The sequence below is a fragment of the Panthera onca genome, chromosome A1 (assembly GCF_046562875.1).
Source record: "Panthera onca isolate mPanOnc1 chromosome A1, mPanOnc1 haplotype 2, whole genome shotgun sequence".
NCBI lineage: Eukaryota > Metazoa > Chordata > Mammalia > Carnivora > Felidae > Panthera > Panthera onca.
The window spans coordinates 82,555,352-82,567,566 of NC_138339.1; the positions used below are offsets into that span (position 1 = coordinate 82,555,352).

Here is a 12,215-nt window from a genome sequence, read left to right on the forward strand (position 1 = left end):
GTAGTCCATAAACCAACTCAGGTGGTCTACACAATAGTGCAAGTTTGAACAACACATTTTACCTGTCGCTGAACTACAAATATCAAGTAAAGGTGAAATAATGTTAATCTGCATGCAATTATTTAACTTTCTGATCACCTGCATTTTGGCAGGCAAGACGGACTGCCACCTTTACGATAATCAGCTAATAAATCCTCATGATTGTTACACTTTTATGCAGAGCAGTAATCTGAACAAATTGGCTGCTGACAGCTGCGGTAAATTGCCAAGAATGAGTGCTGTCAGAGAACAAGTTGTTTTTATGAACGTGCAGAATAAGTAAATCCTGTGTCAAGCAACTTTATTCAGTTGGAGTTATTTGCAACCCAATATAGCAAGATTTATGGCATTATTTATTAGTGTGCAAAATGCTTGTTTATCTTGAAAGTGGCATTGATTTGGGGTACATATATTTTCGGTTGGGGAATTGCTACTGACTTTATTTGTTGCATTGTTATCGGGGCTGAGGAGTTGATCCTGCCCATGAGAACAAAGTGCTACAGATGTAAGCTTCGCTAGAGAGATCTATTTCAACAAAATTTTTATTAATGGTGTTTGATAAGAAAAATTTATTCCAAATGGGCAAGTTCTGGATGAAGAACAAATGCTTCCAGAATCTACAACCATAAAAATAAATCTGTGACTCTTGTGTGTAATGCCAAAGGAAACAGAACGTGGGATGTGTAGGTGCACACATATGTGTGTTCCTTATAGCATGGCAAATGGGGAATACAGCCTTTGACTTTGGATATTAACAAAATTAATGTTCTCTGAAGGTTGAAGGTCAGTGCATTTGACACTCTATAGGCTCTGATTTGCATAGGTTCTTATTTATGATACCAATTCTCCAATAATCCTTTTACTTCCTACATAGAACGAAAACAATCCTCCTGCATTATTAATTTGAAAGCACAAAGACAGCTAGTCAGAAAATTCTAAACTGAAGAGAGTTTTTTCATGAAATCATTATATTTCACTATTTTTCTCACTGAGGATTGAGTGAAATATTTCATTAGTGAGATTGACCATATTTAAGGAAAGAATGGAATATGTCATTGATTCTTGTCTTGGTTTTCCATATAATCAACCTAAGATTTCAATCTATTTTCCTGCGTGGGTTACTATTCTTTTCTTCTGAAGACTTCCTCCAAAAGTTCATACTCAATGCAGTGTTTCATATACAGTGGGCAGAGTTTCCAAAGACAACTTTCAGGCACCACCGTGTGTATATTAAATAGTTTACCTTCATGTCAGGCAATGGAGATTGTCACAAGTTGCTCTAATACAGCACTCTCCCCGAGCAGAGTTAAACAGTGACAACTTCTAACAACAGAAAAGCAAGAGCAGCCTGAGCATTTTGTAATGTCAGAGATGGTGTAAAAACTGCATAGTTGTGAAACTTGAAAACACGTTAGTGGTTATGTATTGTAGTCTTGAAAATGCAAAAATTCTAAGGAATTGTGTATTATATTGATCCATAGTATAAAATTTTGTAATATATCATGTGTTATTAGTCTTACTAATGTAAAAGCGTTCTCATATATTACAAAATCTCAAAAAGCTTCATAATGTTATTATTACATTTGGCCACAATTATGTAAAATATGTGTTGTTGTTGTTTTTTTAATTACCACCCCCCACCCCCACCAAAGAAATTCCATAGAGGCTTGTCTTCCTATTCTGAAGACTTTGTTTTCAAATGTCTTGCTAATCATGATGGCTTTATAATATCATTAGCTAATACTTCAAGGCACAGCACACACTGAACAAGTTTATTGTCAACGTAGATGTAAATTTCTATTGCAAATATTGTCTTGATAATTTGGGGTTGTTTGGGCTGAATTCTTGCTAGATCTGATTAGACCATCATTGGTTTGTGAATCAGAATGTGGCTGACATAGAGCTCAGCTAAGAGCAGAAGTGGTGTCTCTGCAGATTCTTGTTTATCATTCTGCTCACTGGTGCTTGTTCAATTAGCATTATCTTCAATCCACAGTTTCTTTACTGGGATCTTTTAAAGCCAATTGTCCATTTTGTGAGGATTAGTTCAGTTAAAACTAGATTATATAATCTGTAAATCCATTTAACAAGGCATATATGAACTGCAATTCGGTGAAAGCAAGTCAGCAAGTAAGGGGGCCACTGTCTACCCCTCTATGTTATGTAGTTCCTACTCTTTCCTAAAATACTTACAGGCCATAAGTGACATACCTGATGCATGGGACACCTGTGTTAATGCATATATTAAACATTTATAAAGCTTGATTCTTGACCTGTTTTTAAATTAAAAAAAAAAAATCCCAATAGTCCTAACATTTACTCCTGCACCCCAGTGTTCTCACACGTATGTACATGTATACGTGCAGGGTGCTAAGCTCAAGACTATTTCATCTGGGAGGAATATCACTGGTCACTAGTTCAGGCACGGCAGATAGAAGGACAGAGGAGAAAAAAAGATGGTAAGAGCACTGAAATTTTACTCTGTACTCTTAAGGGGAAATGTCACCAAATAAATGTGACATATTTCTTTCATGTGACTAAATGCATACAGTTTTTTAAAAGCACAAAGAACTTTAAGGTTTCATATGGAAGTCAGGAAACTTTCAAGTTCTTGCCATCATTAAATTTCTCTGAGCCTCAATTTCCCCACTTGTGGAATGAGAGAAAGTAGCTTTGAAATCTTCAGTTTCAAATCTGTTTTGATTCTTCTATTGATTGATGGACTGATGAGCCGGGTTCAGAATATATAGTAAGTTTTTAAATTTTCCAACATCAAACCGAGGCATATACAATAATAAAACCACATATTATATTTAGATAGTACTTTCAACTTTTCAAAGTACTTGCTCATCTGTTACTCCTGTGTTCTTACAACTCTATGCAAAGAGGAGGCATTTAAAAAAATTGTTTTCCATTTTTTAAGTGAACAAAGCTGATGTACAAAAACTTTAAGTGACTTGCATAATAGCACAATGCTAATGAATAAGCTTTATTAAAACTTTGGTGTTCTGAACCCCTGGTCGCAGAGTCTGAAGCCATTTGAACTTTGTTCAAGGCAACACGCTGAGTCTGTGGTAGTTCTGGGAAAAAGGAGATGAGAAATTAGTGGGCTTAGAATGACTGAGTTCCTAAAATCTAATAGAGGACACATAACAGAGGCCTGACACACTTAAATAGTTCATGAATAAATGGGTTAATGAGTGAGAGAAACAAGTGTTGAAATCAAACCCCTTTCTAGGGGGATAATAGAGGGTGGTAGAATGGGCACATTACACACTAGCCCTGGTCTGCTACTGTCACCGTGGGTAAATTTTGGACCTCTCTTCACTTCCATATTGTCCATAAGTACTTTAATACTTACAAAGCATCAACTATATTCTGGGTGCTATGCTAGATGCCTGCCATTCTGCCAACTGCAGGCTATTTCATTGAGAATTATTAAACTTGGCAAGCAAAGATAGATATATTAGCTCAGGCAGAGGGTTGCTTTATCCAAACACAAAGAAAGAGCTACGCCCTAGCATGGATGGTGGGAGAATCATCAGCTGTCTGCAATGACTTGAGTCATAAGTGTGAGTCAGCAAACGACAGCTGATGGTAAGTCATGGAGTGCACCATTGCCTTGTTAAGGATATTTCAGAAGTAGTGGGAACCTAGGGGAGGGGTGTAGTTAGGTTTGTGTTTTAGACATCTGTTACTGAGGGGATTGAATTGTGTCAATGGTTTTCACATTAGCCAAACTCCCTAAAAAAGAGAGTTTGAGGCAATGATTAAGTTCTGATGCTTTATTGGGAGATAGAACCCCGGGCACTGAGAGTGAGAGACAAAAAACATAAGGCAGGGAAGAGTAGGAGACAATGCAAGGCAGTATATTGGTGGGATGGCCACTGTTTCCTGAGTTTCAGAGACAGAGCTGGTTGCTATGCACCCACCTGGCCACATGTGGACAGGTAATCTGGAGAATCATCCTTTGAAGCAGTCTGTGAGAGGGAGAGTGTTGTGGGGAGTTATCTTCCCAGCTCCTATTCCATTAATCTAAGTTCACCCCACCAGAAGGCTATTGTTGCATCTTGTTTTTCTGGCTCTTGATCAGGGAACCAGATCCCACAACCCACCGTATGGCTTGTCATCCAAGTGAGGAAGTGGTCTTAGAAGTCAGAAACTTGGGACATGTGGCCATTAGGCCTAGATGCACAATGGCAGCCAAGGGGAGTGCCCAGCTTATTTTGGCAAGTGAAAGTTGAGTCAGTCCTAGATGGAAGCTCCATGAGGACTCAAGCACAGTTAATCGGTCATGATGGTGGGATGAAAAGCAGACCCTCAACCAAAGTCACAGTTGAGGCAAAGCAGGCAGCGGATGACCCATGACCCAGGAAGCCTTGGTTTCAGGAGAATCTAAGGGAATGAAAAGATGTATCCAATAAGTTTTCAGCTTACATGTGGAACCACAATATGAAAACAGATGTAAGAGAAGCCGTTTTTTGAACTAGAGAGGAAAGTCCACACCTTAGTTTTTCACCCTTGTGCCCTCCACGGCAACTTTTGAGGTACCCCCTTGGAAGACAGTCTGAAAATAGATTATCTGCCCTCTAGCATCAACATAAAGTCTTTTCTGGAAGATGTGTATAATACGTTTGAAGAATAGTATTTTGTTGACTAAAAGATGAATTTGTTCTCTTAGGTTTTTGGTTTGTGGAATTGCAAAGAAAGGATGCAAACAAGTGTAAACATGGATAGAGTTGTAACACATTGTGAAATTGGGGGTTTTCAGGAATTTGAAGTTTATCTAGTTCAATTACCTCATATTGCAGATGAGGACACTGGAATTCAAGAGAATAAGTTTTCTTGGAAAAGGTCACACAACTAATTAGTGACAGATGGAGGGCTGAAATGAAGGGAATCTGACTCCCTATCCTGGGCTCTTTTCCTTGAGTACATATCTGCGTATGTACTTTGGGACTTCATGAATTTGCTTCATTGTTCTTTAAATTTTCATTTTCACTTTGATAACAATGTCAAACCATTAATTTATGCCAATTCTGACCATCCAGATGACCACCAAGGACTTCTATATCCAAACCGTAGTGAATCTTTCCATCCTTTAGGAAATAACAGTACAAGGTTGCTAAATACAGGTGAATCTGCCTGTTGCGCTGCTATCCCAGATACAGACTGTTAAAAACAACAGAAATTTACTTCTCACAGTTCTAGAAGCTGGTAAGTCCAAAATGGAGACACCAGCAGATTCTGTGTCTGGTTTCCTGGTTCAGAGACTGCTGTGTTTTCTCTGTGTCCTTACATGGCAGAAGGAGTGAAGGATCTCTCTGGGGCCTCTGTTATGAAGGCACTAATCTCATTCATGAAGAGGCACTAATCTCATTCACCACCTTCATGACCTAATCACCTCACAGAGGCCCCACCTCATAATACCATCACATCGGCCAATAGGTTTCAACATAGGCATTTTGGAGACAAACACTCAAACCATGACACTGGTCTGTAGCAATAAGCACTGAATTTGGAACAGACTGTTGTGGGAGTTCTGTCTTTGTACATATTTATTCAACAGCAATAAAGGGGTAGCAAAGACTTTTTTCCACAAAATTCCAGCAATAATTTGATTTAATACTCACTTAATGCAGATTTCAGTGGTGCCATGATGCTAACTTCATTCTCAAGTTAACAAGACAAGTTGGCTCAGTTATCAGGCAGCATTTCATTTAAAATAGCATCTGAGGATTACTCCTGAGCAGAGTTTTTAGATGAAGAGTAGAGCTGAATAACCCCAACTAGCAAAAAGAACCCTGGAGTCACTAATACTCTCTTCAATACATTTATATAAATAAGCATTTTCTACATTAGAATTATTAAAGTCAAAATTCTGAAACATTAAATATAGGATAGAATCTGAGACCATTTCTACAAGAATACCCAATATTGAAACTTTAGTTGCAGCAGAAAAGCATAATCTTCCCTATAAATTTACAATGTTAACTTAAGTTTTATTAGTTTCATAGTTTTGAAAATTCAATTTGTATATTTTCTGAGTTTATCTTCTTATAAAAGCAATAATTTACAGTCTTCTTCTGTAGTTTATATATATTTTCAAAGTATAAAAATAACATAATTCCATGCTTCAAAACTGAAAAAAAATTCTGTTAAAAACAAGTCCAGATATTACCCAGTTTAATAACCAATGCAAATAGACACACTTCCTCCTGGGATACATGGTTACTTAGTGAAGGCTAGTCCAGGAAAAAGCCTAGATCTTGGATTCCATTGTGTCAGATTCAGGTCCCAGCTCTGCTGATAACTAACTGCATAGCTCCATTAAGTCATGTATCTTCTCTGGCCTTCAGTTTTCTCTTTGTTAAATTAAGGAGATTGTAAGGATCACAAATACCTATGCCTGTTGGAATCAGATACAGAGTTAAGTGAAATAGACCAGTTGTAAATAATAGACAGCATTAGGGATAGTAATTAAGTCAGAGGACACTTGCTCTGTCTTAAAATGTTTTTAATTCAAAACTTTTTTAGCACTACAAACAAGAACAGTATATCAATGGGCCAGATTTTATCTGAAAGTTGCCAATTTGCAACTCTTGGACCAGAGCATCTTTAGAGAACCTTCCCCAAGTCTAGAGCATCAAATGCAATGACTCTAACATAAATGAGGAGTAGGCCAGCATCCATATGACCAGTGTAAAATGGTAATAGCCAAAGAAGGAAATCTTCCAGAAAGCTGTGATGTATTTTAAGAGTGATACAGTGTCACACAAAAGAGTAAGGCGAGGATGAGACTGGGAAATGCATGATCCAAATGAGCAAAAGATCATTATTCTTCCCAACTTTATCCAACCAAAAGTACTGTGTGAATTGTAATCCCTGTTCAACTCTCTAGTTTCATACTCTCAATCTAATCCAAAAACTCGTTTACATTCAACAAACTCCAGGTAGGCACTATGCCAATTGCTGGAAAGATCTGTAGAAAATCATATTGATGTTCTTCCTTTTTATTAGAAAATGCATTTGATTGGTTGTCTTTCACCATTCCATTTTTCTCCTCAATTTGTTCCAGGTGTCATTGACAAGAACTTAATTCCAGTTAAAATTATAATATTAGACAAGGAATTTGGTATGTGTTTTCCAGTCTTCAGAGTTTAAGGAGAGAGCATGAAAGTATTTTGAAATGCATGTTATATTCACAGAAACAATGAGGTTATTTGATATATGTTCTCACTTTAGGAAGATGTTTTCCAGATTTGGTACAGACTCTGATTTCCTGCTCTCAACAGTTAGCATTTACACACACGGACTTTCTGTCACTGACCAGGGCGTTTCCTTTTTTTTTGTTTCTGTACTCCCCTTCCTCTCAGATGTTTCTAGTCCCAGCTACCTCTCTTGTCATTTTTGATTGGCACAAATAAAAGGAAAATGTGACACTTTGGTTCAGTTTCTAAATTTATGCATACTAAAGAGATGTTTGAAACCACCTATAAGTGTTAAGACCCTATTTCTAGAAAATTTAATTTAAAAGCAAAACAATAGACAATAAATCAAGTAAAGAATAAGAAAGAGCAGGGTGCCTGGGTGGCTCAGTTGGTTCAGTGTCCGACTCTTGATTTCCACTCAGGTCATGATCCCTGGGTCTTGGAATCGAGCCCCTCAGCAGGCTCTGTGCTGCAGGTGGAGCCTGCTTAAGATTCTCTCTCTCTCCATCTGCCCCTGTACCCAGCTAATTCTCTCTCTCAAAGAAAAAAAAAAAAGAAAGGAAAAAAAAAAAAAAAAAACAGAAGAAGGAGCAAACATTTAATCTGTCCCTGATGGCTGACTCCCCTGTTTATGATGTTACCACATTTATTCTTATAATAGGCTATTCCCTGTTATAAATTCCTTCTGTTCATATCTGCCCCCTCTTTCTCAGTTGATTGGCTTTGTGAGCACCTCAGTATCTTTCTCTTCCAAATCAGTTGACATTTTTGTGAAAATAGTGTTTAGCTCTGAGCAAGTAGGTTATCATGCATGGGCTGCCATGGGGGTGCCTGGGTGGCTTAGTCAGTTAAGTGTCCAACTCTTGGTTTCTGCTCAGGTCCTGATCTTACCATTTGTGGGTTCGAGCCCTATATTGGGCTCCACGCTGGCAGTGCAGGGACTGCTTGGGATTCTCTCTCTCCCCCTCTCCCTGCCCCTCCCTCGATCTCTGAATGAATAAATAAATAAACAAACAAACAAATAAAGCATGGGCTGCCATGTTATGAAACCTGTATTAGAACAACTCTGTTATATAACCCTTGAGCTATAATATTTTTGGAGAATTTGTTTTTATTTAGATTTATGCATGGTGTTCTATGAATAACTGGCATGGTTTTAAAAATGAAAAACTTATGGCATCATAGTACATATTTTATTCATTGCTTAATAACATTTATGAATGAAGGAAGAATACCCATTGTTTTAAAACCTGCACAAGAATTCAGATTCTTGGTGGTTTGCCTCTTCTAAGACAGCTCGTATTAATCTTTCCGTAGGCAAAGCCCCACTAAACTAGTCTGTCTAGGGATTGAAAGTCCTACCAATTTATGAATATGGTCACCATGGGTAGCAATAGAATCATATAAGTATGTTTTTTTTGTATCTTACAGGAAATAAGAAATTAGACACTAAAAATAATCAGGGTCTGAATTTTGTGAAGAAAGTGTGTTGACATGAAAGACGTAATCCTCCAGTGGCCCAAATAGTATTTCTGTTGATTTATTTTTCACATAGCTCTGAGCAGCCTGCCCTTTCACTGTTTGATGTGACAAGAAAGAAAGAAAGAAAGAAAGAAAGAAAGAAAGAAAGAAGAAAGAAAGAAAGAAAGAAAGAAAGAAAGAAAGAAAGAAAGAAAAAGAAAGAAAGAGAAGAAAAGGAAAGGGAAAAAAAGCCACTTGCTAATTCAAAACATTTGTTCCTAGGTGCCAGGTCGACCTGTCGGCTCTCAGTAGGGAACAGACACACAAGTTGGAGCTGCAGCTGGAAGAGGGTGAGGGACACCTGGTGCTGCTGGTCACCCTGACAGCTTCGGCCACAGTCAGTATCTCTGACCTCTCCGTCAACTCCCTGGAGGACCAGAAAGAACGGGAGGAAATATTAAGGAGATATGTACGTATGTAACCCTCCTCCTTCAGGATTATGTGTGACTAGTTGAGGTTGTAAATAATTCACTTGGAGTGACAGAAGTACATCTGCAAAGCTGTCTGACAGATGAATCAGCACAAACAGAAAGCTGGGCAAGTGCAAATGCCATACTTATTACCCTGATGTCTAGACACCCCGTCTACTCTCGAGTCTCTTCCAAAGCAAGTTCTAGATCCTGAGCATCTCCTCAGTGATTTTGTCACGCAGCACAATTATCATGCAAGGAAACTTCTCATAAAGGAAAGTTAGGTGTACACAACATTACTTTAAAATTAATCCATTGACTCTTTGTAATTGCCATTAAGAATTCTTGGTCTTTCCAAGTTTGAAATGGAATTAATGGAACCTACATTAATTAGTAGCTTGGTAACAAGAAGATATTCCAGAAATTTTATGTCAACTGCTTAGAAAAGCCTCACTTCGTTCCTTTATTTTATTTTCATTGAATGTGAAATGTAATTAAAAGGAAGCCTCCCTACCTTTTGACCAAATGTAGACAGAGATTGGGTGGGATAGCGAGTCACTATAGTAAGTACCCTTCTCAAATTTTACCAAACCAAAATATTCGTATCCGAATCTACCTATTTCCCAGCATCCTCGCATTGTGCATTTTCCACCATGTAGTTTTCTCGAATCAACAGAGAGGGGAGCTCTTACTCCACCATTCTCTCTCATTGGAGACTCGAAAAAGTGAATGCCTGGGTACCCGTGAAGCCGGGGGGGAAAAAAGCTTTTCCACTTAAAATTACAAAGCTTGTATTGTACAATGCTGCCAGGTGTTTAGAAGGCTCCTCTAGACACTCAGCCATGAAACCAAGCTCTGACTAACAAAGAACCGCTTAATTTTTTTTTTTTTAGATTCTAAAATATTCCTATTTGCTGACTGACATCCTTCCAATAACTGAATTTAATAAAGATGTACCTTATCAGGCTGTGCAGATAACATGAAGTGCTGGTACTAATGCTCTACAATATTCTTCAAACAGATTAGCAGGATGTGCGCTTCAGCAAATTTATTCTGGCTATCTCCACTGAATCAGCTGTCTGCTAATGCTTGTACAACTCATCCACCAATGGTGTTATCATAAACAGTTTAATAGAGGTGACTCAGCCAGGCTACAGAGTATATATTTTTAAACCACCTAAGAGCCCAACGTATTGTTGGGCATCTTCTAATATGTAATTGCAATTATGAAAATTATTTCACATTTTGGTACCCACAAAAACATATTCTCCTGTTACCAGAAGTGAGCCTCATGAATTGAAACAATTTTAAAGGAATTAATTGGTATATTAATATAAAGATTCTAGGTATTATGATACTGTACTTTATGGATGAATATTTGATACTATCCCGTATATTAGAATGATACTGCGGGCTCGGAAATTAGAAATAATCCAACTATCATTGATCCTTTTTTTTTTTCTTTTTTGTTGGATGGGCTTCCTTAAATCAGCCATTTCCATTCAGAATTTGAATATTTGTTTCCACACTTTCTTTCAAATGTTAGTTATTTTTTCAATAAAATACAAAACATTATATGGATGCCCCCAGCTAATTCTCAGGTTATATGCTGCTCAATGTATTAAAAAGTGAACCATATTTAAATGCATCTTTTTTTTTTTAGCCCTGAATTTCAAGCATAGGCCTGTATTTCCCTCTAGAGACGTAGCTGCTAAGACGCTCCTGTAGGTGGTAAAGCACATGTGTTATAATTGCTCATAGCCATACAAGGACAGAGACCTGTAGTTTCTGGTTTCAGCGTGTTTCCTTTTTATCGCACAGGTTATGAGATGATGAAATGCTGTATCATGTCTGAAACATCACTTGTTTTGAAGAAACCTAAAAAAAGAGGTTATTTGGAGACTTATTTGTATGTTTTCCTGAGAGAACATGTGTATTTTTTAAGTTTTAGGTTAAACTTAAGAATTTGATTTGGCAATGGCCATAGTAAGGAAAGTAAACGAATTGCCCCTGAAAAGGCTCTCCATTTCTGTCCTTCAGCTGCTCATTGTAAAGCATTGAAGCCCCACAAATTAAACAGACATTACTGTGGGAACCATTATTTGATCACCTCATTCTGAAAAGATGGCTAATTCCATCTTTCTTTTTTTTTTTTTTTTTTCTTTTAGGGGGAGGAAAGCAGGGAAGGTCAATAGGGGGCGGGTAGTAATGGGTAGTAGACCAAGAGCGATTGTATGACCTTTTCAGAACGGGTATGCGGAACCCTTGTTCCCCCTTGTCACAGTTTAAAAACCAGAGGAGCTAGTTTAGAGAAGAAGTTGTTAGCATTCCATTTTTATTATGACATTTCACAGTCATCTGATTTAATGTCCCTTGACCGGATTGTCCACCGTGAGACGATGGGCTTGAAATGTTATTTAGAGCATTGATAAAAGGTGAGCGGTTCTAAGATGACAGCGAGTCATAAGGCTGGTGGTGTGACATTAATTTTCTCCATAACAGAGATGGAATAAGACGTCACGGTGACAAGCTGTCAATCAGCTCTGGCCCCTCAGAGCATCTCTATGCCATAGGATGGGGTATTGCCTCTCCCGTAATAGAGCTGAACTGAGATGCTCTCCCTGACAGCTGCTGCAGCCATAGAGAAAATATATTATACAGCCTTTCATTAAAAAAATAAAGAGGACTCCTCTCCAGAGCATTTCAATCTTTTCCCATCTATTGAGGGCTGAAAGGATTCACAGCAAATCATAGATTCCTCTGCTATGGAAATTTCGGGCTTCAGAAGCCATCCAGGTTTTGAGGCCTTCTAAAATAACCATAAATAACAAGGCAGGAATATGTCTTGATGAAGCATTACTGAAAGGTGTATTTATAAACTGATATATTTAAGTTTTTTGCTTTTTTTTTTTTGAATTCTTATTATAATCGATATGTCACTGGCCTAAACAGTTGAAGTTGGCAATAAATTACTGAATGTCAGCTGACTGGAGGAAATAAAACGTTCAGACAATAATTACTACCCCAAATGAGA

At 37.8% G+C, this 12,215-nt stretch overlaps 1 protein-coding gene across 27 annotated transcripts in view; it reads left to right on the forward strand.

The window, feature by feature from the left end:
* Positions 1-12,215, forward strand: part of MCTP1 (multiple C2 and transmembrane domain containing 1) — a 534,016-nt gene that overhangs the window by 343,960 nt on the left and 177,841 nt on the right. For all 27 annotated transcript variants that reach the window (XR_013556012.2, XM_078448001.2, XM_078447963.2 and 24 more), the window contains one exon: positions 8,994-9,180. Coding sequence is in view for 26 of the 27 variants with exons in the window: in XM_078448001.2 (XP_078304127.1) it covers positions 8,994-9,180 (187 nt within the window). In the remaining variant the exon portion in view is untranslated. The remainder of the gene's footprint in view (positions 1-8,993; positions 9,181-12,215) is intronic.